The following is a 16928-nucleotide window of genomic DNA, read 5'->3' as shown; positions in this document are numbered from 1 at the left end:
CTCTCCGGGTGGCTGGGAGACAGAGTGACTCACGATTTTCATGAACCTTCTGGTCATTCCAGGAGAGTAATCAAGTATGACCCAGGACAATCTAGAGAATGATGCTCTGTGCCCAGGGGCATGTCTAGAATCAGCCATCGGGTGCATCTGACGCTATTTTCATTTCATCAGTTCCTACCCTCATGTCCCCCAATCTCCCCCATACGCCATCTCTCCCCATATCATCCTATCCCACCAACTCTGGCATCCAAGTTACCTATTATGCCACATGGCAGTCCCTCAATTTAAATGATGTCCTCAGCTCCTCCAAGTGGAGATAATTAGGGCCTGAAATGAGAGGGAGGGAAACGGTACCGTGACGCACCTTGCTGGAATGCCGACGGCACCAGTCATTTTTGTGACAAGCATGGAGACGGCGTCGGACGTTAGGGCACACCCTGGACCCTGTTTGCTCATTCCCTATTATTGACGATAAGGCAATTCACTGTGAATATGTATTTCTTAGTTACCTTGCTAAGATAGAGCTTGTAATGAACAAAGGCCTGCATTATATCAGGAGGAAATTACTTTATCTATTGCCGGTCTATTATTTCATAAAGCAGTAATTATGTCCTAACACAGGGCCTGATTTATTACCGTCCACAACTGCGATTACGCACGCAATCGGATGATTGTTAAGTACTGCGCATGCATCGCAGCGTGTGTGCGCAAACTGGCCACTGCGATCGGGACTGTGATCGCAGTGACTTTGCAGACCCATCGCAGAGGGATTAACAGGAAGTGCCGTTTGTGGGTGGTGACGGGGAGGATGGTCGGCGAAACGCAGGCGCGTCAGTGCGTTTGAATGCCGTTGCAGGGGCGCGCATAAATTAGCCACTGCGATGCCCTATGCAGCCTGAGGTCTCATAGCGTAGGTGGTTGTTAGCAATTCCCGAGTAAGGTCAGAGCTTGTGCAAGTGCGTGTGAGGCTGCGATGGTACTCCATTGTACCGAGAAAAGGGGGTAGGGATAGTCTAAGCACTGCTTTGGAACACTCCAAATTGCAAGATAGGAAAGTAGGTGTATTCCAAAATAAATTTAGGCGTAGAAAAATAACAATTTATATGAGAGAGGCCTCTATTAATTAACATTATTTTTACTAAAATAAAGTGAAAAAGGGTGTTTTGTGTTTTCACACCCTTTTCACATTATTTTAGTTTCACCTGTAGTTATTACAGGGCAATTGGAGTAGAATTAGTAAAATTCTACTCCAACCCCTAGTATCACTTACTTTTAGTAAAGCAGATCGCATTTCCCATAATTGTAATGGAAAATGTGATCCGACCAGAGTTACTAAAAATAAATTGTAAAAAAATACCGGGGGAAGCCCTGTGATAATAACGCCACCTGAAGGTGGCGTTATCCAGGGTCTCCCCTGGTTACCGGGCTCCCACTCTGCTCTAACGGGGAGAGCAGAGGCGGGAGCCGGTACCAGTAATCAGCTATGTGGTCTAAACAGACCGCAAGCTGATTGGTGTAAAAAAAGAAAAAAAAAAATTGAAACATTTTTTTTTTACTTACCCGAATCCAGGGACTGGTGATCGGGCCTCCAGTGATGGCTCCTCTCCAGTCAGCTGGTCTCCCATAGTGCACTGCGGCCCGGTCATCAGGTGATCGGGTCCCAATGCAGTATGGGAGATCACCTGATCGGGAAGCCCGGAGAAGATCACCGGAGGCCAGGAGGATGGAGGTAAGTGTAATGGAGGGAGGGCGGGTCGCGGGGGTCCGCAATCGCGGGGAGCGGGGCTTAGCGTCGGTGGGGGGTAGCAGCGACGGTGGGTCGGCGCATGCAAAAATACCACGACTAGAGTGCGGATGGGATCCGCAGGGACAGAGCTTTATCACAAGCTCTGTCCCTGCAAGGGATTTATAGTAAATCCCTGTAATATTGCCGGAATTCGCAATGCGAATTCACTCGGTAATATCACACTACAATCCGCATTCAATATGCGGATTGTAGTAAATAGAGGCCAGTCTCTTTTGGAGGTGCACCCTTGAGAGTGGTATGAATGTGAGAACAGAGAAGAAAAAGTACTCTCATTCCTGGGGCACTCAGAAAAGAGAGTACTTTTTCTTCTCTGTTCTCACGATTACGGATGTGTGTAAGGTAAAGTGGGCGTCCTTATGTTATGCTGTGGCTGCATGGCGATCGCAATGGATTAGCATACTATCGCAGTTGAACTGCGTGCGGAATCGCTATTGCAATCGCAGTTGCGATCCGTAGTGAATCAGGCCCACAGTTCTGTGATATGGTAATAAGGGTATACGTTCATGTCGACATTCAGAATATTGACACGGACAGAATGTCGACAGTGACAGGTTTAGGTCTCACTTAAGGTTAGGATGCGCTTATCGAAAAATGCATTGTCGACATGCCGACTGTTGACATTCACAATGTCGTCGTTGTGTCAGTTTTGACATTGTCAATGTTGACCTTAGGCATGTCGCCACGCTGTCCATATCCACATTCAGACCATTCCGGCATTCTGAATGTTGACTCTTTGTACCACACCCATAAAGTCTAAAGTAAAGTGTGCAGCGGTGTACAAGTCATGACTTGGGCTTCCAATTCCACTTTCCATAATAAAGGATAATAATAATAATAATAATAATAATAATAATAATAATAAAAAAAATAATAATACAAAAAAAATATACAATTTTTATTTATTTTTTTTAAATAGAAAAAACTGGTTTATTTAAATAATACTGTAAAACATGTCCCCATATGTATCCTGTGCTATTGCCAACCTCAGGGGTGACAGCGATAAGCAGTGCGGCAGTACATATACCACTTCTTAAATAAGCTTTTCTATGCTGTACATGGGGAAACCTTTACCAGGGAGACCCAGCGATAGGTACCACTGGAGATACCCAGCTTTGGGGGCTTTAGTAGACAGGGTGAAGCCTTAACTCAGGCAAAAATAGTCTCTCTCTCTCTCTTAGGTAAACTGAGCTGTTTATCAGTAACTAAAGAAATAAAGTTTATTTTCTTCCTGAATATATGACTTCCCTTCCTGCCACCACTGCTGAGTACCCATGATGACATCCGCACACTGCGTTATGGGCTGTGTGGGTTCAGTGTTTGTGTAAAAAGTGTATTTAGTAGTCAATAAGCCAGAACACTGTAAACTAGCAATTACAACAACATAACCCAGCATATAATGCAATTGAAATGGTAAATGGCAATTTATTTGATGTCAGCAATGTTGGTATATATTAATGAAGGTTGTATTTTGACATAGGCGGCTTAAGCCTACACAAAGTGCATCGTGATTTCACAGATTCCCGGCAAACCTACAGGCTGCATTCTCTGAAATACCAGATAAGCGCACAAAATGGCCGCCTACACAGTGCACGCGGTTCACGATTAAGCTGAGAGATGAAAGGTGCGCTCTGACTAATGCTGGAGAAATCTGCATTTGTGCGTATATTGCTCATAATGGTGCGAGTGTCTTCACATTGAGCAAGCCAGCTGCAGGAGAGTTTGTGCTTATAACGTGCTAATGTACTAAACAGACATCAATATACCTCAGCTGTTGAGCTGAAAACATCACTCACTCCTAATGCCTCCGCTCCCTGTAAGTCCCCAAAGAGTTATCCCAGCTCCGTTACCATAGCAACAGGAATAGGCCCCCATCTCTCAGGCTGAGTCGCCTCTGTCTGACGCCCCGATGCAGGCAGGAATACAGATCGATATTCGCCTTACACACGGCAGGCTGGGTATTTTCTCAGATCAAAGTCTTGTTTTCCGTATTGAATAATTAAAAGGGCAAAACATCTTTAAGGTCGTTTGTTCTCACACAATGAGCAGGTTTTTATTTTTTCCACTGGCGTTAATGCAATGTCTGACTAATGCTTCAGATATGGAGCTCTGCTTCCATTTCAGTGATATAATGAAAACCCTGTTGCATTGTTTTAAATACTACAAATAATTACACAGTTTACCTGTCACCTACACGTCCTGGCGCGTTTTGTCATGTTAAGGGGTGTGCCAAGAGTTATCCTAACAATTCACTAGGAACTAGTGACATCGCCAAGGCATGAGGCATCTTGTGCCTCGTGCCTCATACCGTCACTTGTTGCTAGTTGCAGCTAGACTAATGTATAAAGCAAAGAGGACACCACAGGCTATATAACCACATGCGTTTCACAATTTTTGGAGACCTTTTCTCTCCTCTGCATTCGCACATTATCACTGACGAGCTTCCTGCCCTACACAGAACAGTCATTTCCTGGGAGAAGCCGATTCCACACATCCACTATTTCTTCATCACAGTCTAGTGCCCCTAATTATGTGCAAAGTGCGTTCAACAATACAAGCACAGACATGTATCAATGACAAGGAGTATATACAATACCCTAAAATATCCCACATCTAAGGTACATGTGCCCACAAGCACCAAAAGGGGACTCCAGATGTGGGACACCGTAACCCAAAATACCATCATTCAACTCTACTGGTGCATACACACGGTCAGATGTGTCAGATGAACGATTTTTACAACGATTTGAACGACAAACGATTTGAACGATTTCAGACTGTATTAAAATTAATGACATCGACCAATTCTGACTGCAAACACATCAGATGTCAGATATCGTTATCTGACATGCGGGAACGCGCACCGTTCATCGTTGCAGGCTCACATGTCAGATTTTCTTTCAGATATGAACGATTTTTAAAAATCGTTATCGTTCAAATCTGAAAGAAAATCTGACCGTGTGTGTGCGCCTTTAAGGTGTGTACACACGTAGCGATTTTGTAGTAAACGATTTCCCTTAGCGATAGCACAAATTTATGTAATGTAATGAACGGTTTTCACAACGATTTCATCAGCGATGATGGCTGTGCTTACCTGAAATCGTCATGTAGGACAGTCAAAATGGGCGATGAACGATGACTACCAACTACAAACTGGAGCGCGCGTTGGTAGTCATTGTTCATCGTTTTGCCCCTGAAACTGGATGATTTTTTGAACGACTTAACGATAATGACGACGTTAACGATAAATCGTTAAAAAAATCATTACGTGTGTAAGCACCTTAGTGTGATTTTTTGATAAACGTACATTTGGGGTCTTACCCCCCCTTCTCTATCTTCATGAAATAAAAATGTATACAATAAATTGATAGCAATAATAAGCACTTTACCCTGATAAAGAGGATCTTCTCTCCGACTTTATATCGCCCTTGAGAAAGACGTTCCACGCAGAACTTATTGGGGCATTTGCAGGGGGGGTCCTCAGAAATATGTTGAACCTGAGAAACACATGAGCATGAATACTTAGTGTGTCTTACACCTCAGACATCTTGTTACTGTATCATATAAAGAACAAACTAACTAATGTGACTCATTTAGAGTTGGACGTACTTGCGACTCCCTATGACAATGAGGCTGGATCGGGGTGAGAAGGGGCGTTAGATGTGGCCAATGTACAGTAAGGGCGCGCCCATGTGATTTGTGTATTATTGTGTACTGAGGGCCTGATTCAGACGTGCTCACAAGCGGGGCGACGGTGGCCCAGCGATCACGCGTGGCGTGCGCAACGCGCGTTCGCGAGCCCCGGAGCGAGTGAGACCTTCACTCGCTCCGGAGCTTGCAGCAAAAGGGGCAGCTGACAATGTTGATTGATTGCTCGCCCCGTTTTGTAGGCGGGTAGGGGGGGTGGCTGAACACATGGAGGAGTTCCCGAAGGAACGCCTGCCTTTTGTGGGCGGCCCCACTGACATCACTCTATTAAAAAAATAGGGACGCCCTGATTCAGAGCGAGCGCACCCACATAGCGTGCGCCTCTGAATCAGGTCCTGAATTCTTGTTTTTAAAAATAAAGCATGTTCCCTAGTCTAAGATGGCCGCTCATATGTTTATTTTATATTTGCGTCATTTCGCATTTTACAGGCTCCAAGTGACTTGGGTGATTATGACTCTCCGGTCATTTACTATAATGGGCATGAATTGCGTACTATGTGTCTCCTGTCATATTGTTGGCGTGCATGGGGAAGATGTGCATTTGCTATTTATGCAGAGTTGGTCGTATTTAGCGTTAGCGGACTAACTCAGAAAAGGTTGCAACATGAGACCTTTACGTATAAGCAGGGCCGCAACTAGGGGGGGACTGGAGGTGCACGTGCAGGTACAGCGGGTGAGCCGCTGTACCTGGTGCCAGTGACCCCCAGCCCGGCGCTGCAGAGAGGCTCCAAGCCGGACGTCCGCTGGTAGCGTCTCTGCAGCGACGCGGTGTAGCCGGAGCCGGAGGCTGGAGTTCTCTCCCGAACTCCAGCTTCCGGCTCTCCCCACGGGCACTATGGGGGAGACGTCATGACATCTCCCCCATAGTTCCAAGGAGCAGCCGGCGGACCGGACGCGACGCTGGATGCAGGAGCGGGGTTCAAGGTAAGTATTTTTTTTTTTAATAAGCTGCACTACAGGGGCATTATTATGGGGGCAGGGGCATTACCACAGGGGCATTACTATGGGGGCATAGGCAATAAGGTGCATTACTAATGGGGCATGAGCACTACAGGGGCATTACTATTGGGGCATGGGCACTACAGGGGCATTACTGTAAGGGCACTACAGGGATATTACTATGGGGCATGGGCAATACAGGGGCAATACTATGAGAGCATGGGCACTACAGGGGCATTACTATAAAAGCATGGGCACTACAGGGGCATTAATATGGGAGCATGGGCACTACAGGGGCATTACTGTATGGTGGGCACTACAGGGGCATTACTATGGGGGTATTAACATATGGGCATTACTATGGGGGCATTACAATATGGGCACTACTGCAGGGGGAATTACATGGGGGGCGCCAAATTACTGTCTTGCCCCTGGTGACAAAAATCCTAGTTTCGGCCCTGGTATAAGTTTCTATCTGGCTGAAATGTAGATATTTAGGATACTGTGTATAAGGGATGAGAAGGCGCAATTTCACTGGCCGTCTCAGGTATCGGAGCGGCTAGATGCACCCCTGGCGTTACAGAACTTACTGCGTCATCTAGCAGCTTCCCGGCGCTTTTTTTCCCAGATGGGGACTTTGTTGGAGACGGGGACGGGGACGGGGACGGGATGGGCGTAGAGAGCGTTTCTTCCTGTTCAATCTCTTTCTCCAGCTTTATTAATCCCGGCGGCTCCACGCCAAACCTGCCGATCAGGGAGAAGGGGGACACATGGTCAGGTCACAATGGTGGTCTGCGTACGGCTAACACAGTGATAGCCGTAAGCGCTTGTGTGCAGGGCCCTCACTCCACTTATCCAGTGTTATAATCCTGTACTGTAATAAATATCTGTCTTCTGCCCACCGTTCAGCGCTGCAGAAAATAAGGGCGCTTTATAAGTAAAATAATAACTGTAAGAATAATAATTATGAGGAATGGGTATGATATACCGTCGGCCGCATGGCCGGCGGTTCGATTCCCGTCAGCGGCAGCCCGACAGGAGCAGAGTGCGACGCAGCGGAAGCCCGACAGCGCTGGAAATCCCGATCGTGGATAGGTAAGTATCCACTAACCTAACCCCCCTAACCCTAACCCTCCTTAGGGGTGCCTAACCCTAACTTCCCCCCCAAGTGCCTAACCCTAATCCCCCCTCTAAGTGCCTAACCCTAACCACCCCCTTCCCCGCTGCCTAAACCTAAGTCCCCCGGGGGGGTGCCTAACCCTAACCCTCCCTCCAACTAGCCTAACCCTAACCCTCCCGGGGGGGTGCCGAACCCTAAGTCCCCCCCGGGAGCCCTAAACCTAACCCTCCCCCACCGCGGCTGTCCGCTCGCGGCGCCCAGCATCACTACGATCGTGATGCCCGGTGCCGGTATCCCGGCGTCGGGGAAATGAGGGCGTCTACATCTAGACGCCCAGCATTTCACCCTTGCCGGTATATAGGCAGTCGGCTTCCCGATTGCTTCCCAATTATAATACTCCTATCAACCATTTACCAGTGTCACAGTATCGCCATGCCCTCACTATTACAGTACATGGTGATCTTCACCAATCCCCTGGCTTTTAGAAACTGGCCTCTATATCATGGCATGATAGGCGTTATGGTGCATATTGGTTGCATGTGAGGCTAAACACACATATACTGGCCATGTGGTAGAGGCATATACTGGCCATGTGGTAGAGGTATATACTGGCCATGTGGTAGAGGTATATACTGGCCATGTGGTAGAGGTATATACTGGCCATGTGGTAGATGTATATACTGGCCATGTGGTAGAGGTATATACTGGCCATGTGGTGGAGGTATATACTGGCCATGTGGTAGAGGTATATACTGGCCATGTGGTAGAGGTATATACTGGCCATGTGGTAGAGGTATATACCGGGCATGTGGTAGATGTATATACTGGCCATGTGGTAGAGGTATATACTGGCCATGTGGTAGATGTATATACTGGCCATGTGGTAGATGTATATACTGGCCATGTGGTAGAGGTATATACTGGCCATGTGGTAGAGGTATATACCGGGCATGTGGTAGATGTATATACTGGCCATGTGGTAGAGGTATATACTGGCCATGTGGTAGATGTATATACTGGCCATGTGGTAGATGTATATACTGGCCATGTGGTAGAGGTATATACTGGCCATGTGGTAGAGGTATATACTGGCCATGTGGTAGAGGTATATACTGGCCATGTGGTAGAGGTATATACTGGCCATGTGGTAGAGGTATATACTGGCCATGTGGTAGAATTATATACCGGGCATGTGGTAGAGGTATATACTGGCCATGTGGTAGAGGTATATACTGGCCATGTGGTAGAGGTATATATATAGGCTATATAGGGGAAAGTAAAGCTAAATAGAGGCATTTGGAGCAGCAGCTAATGTACAGTACATGGCATTTCTCTCCATTCATTTCTATGCTGCAATCTCACAGAACTTGCACATTTGGGGCAGGTATATTACTTCATTATATGATAATATAAGTATGTTTATATAGCGCTTTAAACTTAAAGCTGTACAGATAGAGAAAATAAAGCATTTTACTGCGATCATTACATTGGGTGGATGCTGAAGATTAAGTGCAAGAACGAAAATATTTTATAAAATAGAACAGTCGCACATACTGTAATATGAACAATGACATGAAAAGCAAAATAACTAATAATCTTGTAGTAATCTTGGGAACACTGCATGACGCAGGCAATGCCAGGAAGCGAAGCCGTCATGGAGGAGAACAAGATACTAAAGCAATAGGCGAAACACAGAATCATCAGATCCACCCAAGTATTCATCTTACCCCTAAGAAAACCAGGTGAGGCAGCCATCTTGGGCCATAAGAGTAACCCAGGCACATGTACTACTGTTCTCTCCTGGTATAACCCAGGCACATGTACTACTGTTCTCTCCTGGTGTAACCCAGGCACATGTACTACTGTTCTCTCCTGGTGTAACCCAGGCACATGTACTACTGTTCTCTCCTGGTATAACCCAGGCACATACACTACTGTTCTCTCCTGGTGTAACCCAGCCACATATACTACTGTTCTCTGCTGGTGTAACCCAGGCACATGTACTACTGTTCTCTCCTGGTGTAACCCAGGCACATGTACTACTGTTCTCTCCTGGTGTAACCCAGGCACATATACTACTGTTCTCTCCTGGTGTAACCCAGGCACATACACTACTGTTCTCTCCTGGTGTAGCCCAGGCACATACACTACTGTTCTCTGCTGGTGTAACCCAGGCACATATACTACTGTTCTCTGCTGGTGTAACCCAGGCACATATACTACTGTTCTCTCCTGGTGTAACCCAGGCACATATACTACTGTTCTCTCCCGGTGTAACCCAGGCACATATACTACTGTTCTCTCCTGGTGTAACCCAGGCACATATACTACTGTTCTCTGCTGGTGTAACCCAGGCACATATACTACTGTTCTCTCCTGGTGTAACCCAGGCACATATACTACTGTTCTCTCCCGGTGTAACCCAGGCACATATACTACTGTTCTCTCCTGGTGTAACCCAGGCACATATACTACTGTTCTCTCCTGGTGTAACCCAGGCACATATACTACTGTTCTCTCCTGGTGTAACCCAGGCACATATACTACTGTTCTCTCCTGGTGTAGCCCAGGCACATATACTACTGTTCTCTCCTGGTGTAACCCAGGCACATACACTACTGTTCTCTCCTTGTGTAACCCAGGCACATACACTACTGTTCTCTCCTGGTGTAACCCAGGCACATATACTACTGTTCTCTCCTGGTGTAACCCAGGCCCATATACTACTGTTCTCTCCTGGTGTAACCCAGGCACATACACTACTGTTCTCTCCTGGTGTAACCCAGGCACATACACTACTGTTCTCTCCTGGTGTAGCCCAGGCACATACACTACTGTTCTCTCCTGGTGTAACCCAGGCACATATACTACTGTTCTCTCCTGGTGTAACCCAGGCACATATACTACTGTTCTCTCCTGGTGTAGCCCAGGCACATATACTACTGTTCTCTCCTGGTGTAGCCCAGGCACATATACTACTGTTCTCTCCTGGTGTAACCCAGGCACATACACTACTGTTCTCTCCTGGTGTAACCCAGGCACATACACTACTGTTCTCTCCTGGTGTAACCCAGGCACATACACTACTGCTCTCTCCTGGTGTAACCCAGGCACATATACTACTGTTCTCTCATGGTGTAACCCAGGCACATACACTACTGTTCTCTCCTGGTGTAACCCAGGCACATATACTACTGTTCTCTCCTGGTGTAACCCAGGCACATACACTACTGTTCTCTCCTGGTGTAACCCAGGCACATATACTACTGCTCTCTCCTGGTGTAACCCAGGCACATATACTACTGTTCTCTCCTGGTGTAACCCAGGCACATATACTACTGTTCTCTCCTTTTTTCCATTCTTTCTGCAACCCTCCGTGACACACAGGTCTTCCCTACAAGCCAAGGCACTTGGCTACCTGTTTAGTGCTATCATCTATAATTGTGATGCCGCCAACAGTGAGCCATGTGTTTGACGCCAGGAACAATGGAAATGTATTCATAGAAAGAAAGGGCTGAGGTGTCGGTTCCTGCAGCTTGTGTGATGTAGCTTTCATAGGCTGGGAGGGAACGGTTACAGAGATTCCTTCTCTTTCCTGTCTGTCTGGCCAGTCCTGCAGGCTGTAAATCCTGGCATTCCAGATGGACACTTGCCCTACACCTGCACACACTACGGCCGGACTAATAATATAGCGCGCTGGAGCACATACGGCTTTCTCCTGTGTCTGCCCAGATACCAAGTATAGTGCCGCCATGCAGAGAGCCATTATAAAGTTTCGCCAAGCAGAGAGCCATTATAAAGTTTCGCCAAGCAGAGAGCCATTATAAAGTTTCGCCATGCAGAGATCCATTATACAGTTTCACCAAGCAGAGAGCCATTATAAAGTTTCGCCAAGCAGAGAGCCATTATAACGTTTCACCAAGCAGAGAGCCATTATATAGTTACACCATGCAGAGAGCCATTATAAAGTTTCACCAAGCAGAGAGCCATTATATAGTTACACCATGCAGAGAGCCATTATAAAGTCTCGCCATGCAGAGAGCTATTATATAGTTTTGCCATGCAGAGAGCCATTATAAAGTCTCACCAAGCAGAGAGCCATTATATAGTTTCACCATGCAGAGAGCCATTATAAAGTTTCGCCAAGCAGAGAGCCATTATAACGTTTCACCAAGCAGAGAGCCATTATATAGTTACACCATGCAGAGAGCCATTATAAAGTCTCGCCATGCAGAGAGCCATTATATAGTGCCGCCATGCAGAGAGCCATTATAAAGTTTCGCCAAGCAGAGAGCCATTATATAGTTTCACCATGCAGAGAGCCATTATATAGTTTTGCCAAGCAGAGAGCCATTATAAAGTTTCGCCAAGCAGAGAGCCATTACAACGTTTCACCAAGCAGAGAGCCATTATATAGTTACACCATGCAGAGAGCCATTATAAAGTTTCACCAAGCAGGGAGCCATTATATAGTTATACCATGCAGAGAGCCAATATAAAGTCTCGCCATGCAGAGAGCCATTATATAGTTTTGCCATGCAGAGAGCCATTATAAAGTTTCACCAAGCAGAGAGCCATTATATAGTTACACCATGCAGAGAGCCATTATATAGTTTCGCCAAGCAGAGAGCCATTATAAAGTTTCACCAAGCAGAGAGCCATTATAACGTTTCACCAAGCAGAGAGCCATTATATAGTTACACCATGCAGAGAGCCATTATAAAGTTTCACCAAGCAGAGAGCCATTATATAGTTACACCATGCAGAGAGCCATTATAAAGTCTCGCCATGCAGAGAGCCATTATATAGTTTTGCCATGCAGAGAGCCATTATAAAGTTTCACCAAGCAGAGAGCCATTATATAGTTACACCATGCAGAGAGCCATTATATAGTTACACCATGCAGAGAGCCATTATAAAGTCTCGCCATGCAGAGAGCCATTATATAGTTTTGCCATGCAGAGAGCCATTATAAAGTCTCACCAAGCAGAGAGCCATTATATAGTTTCACCATGCAGAGAGCCATTATAAAGTTTCGCCAAGCAGAGAGCCATTATAACGTTTCACCAAGCAGAGAGCCATTATATAGTTACACCATGCAGAGAGCCATTATAAAGTTTCACCATGCAGAGAGCCATTATATAGTTTCGCCAAGCAGAGAGCCATTATAAAGTTTCGCCAAGCAGAGAGCCATTACAACGTTTCACCAAGCAGAGAGCCATTATATAGTTACACCATGCAGAGAGCCATTATAAAGTTTCACCAAGCAGGGAGCCATTATATAGTTACACCATGCAGAGAGCCATTATAAAGTTTCACCAAGCAGGGAGCCATTATATAGTTATACCATGCAGAGAGCCATTATAAAGTCTCGCCATGCAGAGAGCCATTATATAGTTTTGCCATGCAGAGAGCCATTATAAAGTTTCACCAAGCAGAGAGCCATTATATAGTTACACCATGCAGAGAGCCATTATATAGTTTCGCCAAGCAGAGAGCCATTATATAGTTACACCATGCAGAGAGCCATTATAAAGTATCGCCAAGCAGAGAGCCAATATATATTGTTGCCAAGCAGAGAGCCATTATAAAGTTTCGCCAAGCAGAGAGCCATTATAAAGTCTCGCCAAGCAGAGAGCCATTATATAGTTTCACCACGCAGAGAGCCATTATATAGTTTCGCTAAGCAGAGAGCCATTATAAAGTTTCGCCAAGCAGAGAGCCATTATAAAGTTTCGCCATGCACAGAGCCAGTATAAAGTTTCGGAGTGCAGACCAGTCCAGTAATACTCCCAGGCCGCATAGCCCTTATGCCAGAGTTACAGGTTACCAGGTCCGGGGATGCATAGGAGCCTCATATTTCCATCAACAAGTCTTTGAACACTGGTACTTTCCACATGAACTAGTTGTTACTGTGGGATTGTGCTGAGCAGCCGTACAGATTAGAGTGTGAGCCTGCGAGCAAGGACCTGTGACCTCTGTCCGTCTGCTATTACCCAGTCTCATTTTATAACGGTTTGGTTTCAAATTGTAAAGTGCAACAGAATATGCCAGCGCTGTGTACATAAATGGTAATAAATAATTATACTGTGGGAGATATGAGTGCTACAATTGTACACAGCTAATAATAAAATATACCCCCCCCCACCCCCCCAATAAATCTAATGCTTTATCAACTTTGCAAAATGGGTAATGCAGATACTGACGGATGGTTCACAGGAGCTGGTGGGTTCTCACCGTCACATCTGTCCGCAACATGTTAATTAACTGTAATACACAGACTGGATGGCTGTAAGAAAGGTCCCTACTTGTACAGTGACTCCCTCTCACCTGACGGCAATGCGGCCCAGCTCCAGCAGGCACAGGCACACCTCCCGCGGCTGTTTGTGGAGCACTAGGAAGGAAAGACAGTGAGATAATGAGTCATTACAATAGCACACGAGGAATATCACTGACAATGGAGCTGTAATCCCCAGCAACCAATCACATTCAGCGCTGATCAGGGCAGCCTCCCAATGGTTTACTGACACATTTTGCAATTCGCTCATGGACATCATATTTTACTGACACTTTTTTTTTTTGTAACAGAATTTCTCTAAATCATTAGTTACTGCTGTGTGCAATATAGCAATGTCCTATATCTTTACTTACCACTCGTTTAATAAAACAAAAGAATAATAAAATGTGCACGTGGAAACATAAAAAGGGCCTGATTCATTACAGATCACTACTGAGATCACGGCTGCGATGACCCACGCAGACCCACTGCGAAAATATGCTAATGAACGCTATCGCACTGCCATCGCACAGCCAGCATAGAGACACCCACTGCCGCTATCTCACATCGGTAACACCTTGCAGTCCTGCGTACACATCGGGAACATCGAGTAACATCGGCCCCTCACGCACAAATACAGGCCGGGACCTTACTCTGAAATTGCTAACGTCGTCGCACGCAGTGAGTACACAAGCTGCTTATGTCATCGCAGTGGCTAACTTATGCGCACCCATGTAACGGCGTTCAGACAGACAGGCACTACTGAGTTTCTCCAACAACTCCCCCGTCACCGCCCCAAGCCTGTCACTCACTCTGTGATGGATTCCTATCTGCATAGCTGATCGCAGTGCGATTGCAATGCTAATTCACGCACTGCGATGCACATGCATGCACAGTACGCACCATCAGCCGAGCTGCGTACGCTGTTGCAGTTATGATCCGTCATGAATCAGGCCAGTCTTATTTATTAGCATTTTGGTCATGTGTCACTCTCTGGAGGAAACAGGTGTGTGTATATGTCAGTTATACAATGGCAGATCAGTGACAGGTGTGTGTATATGTCAGTTATACAATGGCAGATCAGTGACAGGTGTGTGTATGTCAGTTATACAATGGCAGATCAGTGACAGGTGTGTGTGTATATGTCAGTTATACAATGGCAGATCAGTGACAGGTGTGTGTATGTCAGTTATACAATCTCAGATCAGTGACAGGTGTGTATATATGTCAGTTATACAATGGCAGATCAGTGACAGGTGTGTGTATGTCAGTTACACAATGGCAGATCAGTGACAGGTGTGTATATGTCAGTTATACAATGGCAGATCAGTGACAGGTGTGTATATATGTCAGTTATACAATGGCAGATCAGTGACAGGTGTGTGTGTATGTCAGTTACACAATGGCAGATCAGTGACAGGTGTGTGTATATGTCAGTTATACAATGGCAGATCAGTGACAGGTGTGTGTGTATGTCAGTTATACAATGGCAGATCAGTGACAGGTGTGTGTATATATGTCAGTTATACAATGGCAGATCAGTGACAGGTGTGTGTGTATATATGTCAGTTATACAATGGCAGATCAGTGACAGGTGTGTGTATATATGTCAGTTATACAATCTCAGATCAGTGACAGGTGTGTGTATATGTCAGTTATACAATCTCAGATCAGTGACAGGTGTGTGTATATGTCAGTTATACAATGGCAGATCAGTGACAGGTGTGTGTGTATATGTCAGTTATACAATGGCAGATCAGTGACAGGTGTGTGTATGTCAGTTATACAATGGCAGATCAGTGACAGGTGTGTGTGTGTATATGTCAGTTATACAATGGCAGATCAGTGACAAGTGTGTGTGTATATGTCAGTTATACAATGGCAGATCAGTGACAGGTGTGTGTATATGTCAGTTATACAATGGCAGATCAGTGACAGGTGTGTGTATGTCAGTTATACAATCTCAGATCAGTGACAGGTGTGTATATATGTCAGTTATACAATGGCAGATCAGTGACAGGTGTGTGTGTATGTCAGTTACACAATGGCAGATCAGTGACAGGTGTGTATATGTCAGTTATACAATGGCAGATCAGTGACAGGTGTGTATATATGTCAGTTATACAATGGCAGATCAGTGACAGGTGTGTGTGTATGTCAGTTACACAATGGCAGATCAGTGACAGGTGTGTGTATATGTCAGTTATACAATGGCAGATCAGTGACAGGTGTGTATATGTCAGTTATACAATGGCAGATCAGTGACAGGTGTGTATATGTCAGTTATACAATCTCAGATCAGTGACAGGTGTGTGTGTATGTCAGTTATACAATGGCAGATCAGTGACAGGTGTGTATATATGTCAGTTATACAATGGCAGATCAGTGACAGGTGTGTGTATATGTCAGTTATACAATGGCAGATCAGTGACAGGTGTGTATATGTCAGTTATACAATGGCAGATCAGTGACAGGTGTGTATATGTCAGTTATACAATGGCAGATCAGTGACAGGTGTGTATATGTCAGTTATACAATCTCAGATCAGTGACAGGTGTGTGTATATGTCAGTTATACAATGGCAGATCAGTGACAGGTGTGTGTATATGTCAGTTATACAATGGCAGATCAGTGACAGGTGTGTGTATATATATGTCAGTTATACAATGGCAGATCAGTGACAGGTGTGTATATATGTCAGTTATACAATGGCAGATCAGTGACAGGTGTGTGTGTATGTCAGTTATACAATGGCAGATCAGTGACAGGTGTGTGTGTATGTCAGTTACACAATGGCAGATCAGTGACAGGTGTGTATATATGTCAGTTATACAATGGCAGATCAGTGACAGGTGTGTGTGTATGTCAGTTACACAATGGCAGATCAGTGACAGGTGTGTGTATATGTCAGTTATACAATGGCAGATCAGTGACAGGTGTGTGTGTATGTCAGTTATACAATGGCAGATCAGTGACAGGTGTGTGTATATGTCAGTTATACAATGGCAGATCAGTGACAGGTGTGTATATATGTCAGTTATACAATGGCAAATCAGTGACAGGTGTGTGTGTATGTCAGT

At 45.4% G+C, this 16928-nt stretch overlaps 1 protein-coding gene across 1 annotated transcript in view; it reads right to left on the bottom strand.

The window, feature by feature from the left end:
- The window catches only part of GAS2 (growth arrest specific 2), a 162219-nt gene that overhangs the window by 34929 nt on the left and 110362 nt on the right, over positions 1–16928 (bottom strand). Inside the window, exons 5-7 of the mRNA XM_088451758.1 lie at positions 13902–13965; positions 7042–7195; positions 5194–5301 (exon numbers count right to left, since the gene is read on the bottom strand). Of these exons, the coding sequence (XP_088307884.1) occupies positions 5194–5301; positions 7042–7195; positions 13902–13965 (326 nt within the window). The remainder of the gene's footprint in view (positions 1–5193; positions 5302–7041; positions 7196–13901; positions 13966–16928) is intronic.

This window comes from Taudactylus pleione, unplaced genomic scaffold (assembly GCF_031769625.1).
Source record: "Taudactylus pleione unplaced genomic scaffold, aTauple2 ptg000027l, whole genome shotgun sequence".
Taxonomy (NCBI): Eukaryota; Metazoa; Chordata; class Amphibia; order Anura; family Myobatrachidae; genus Taudactylus; species Taudactylus pleione.
This window is presented reverse-complemented; position numbering and strand designations above follow the sequence as displayed.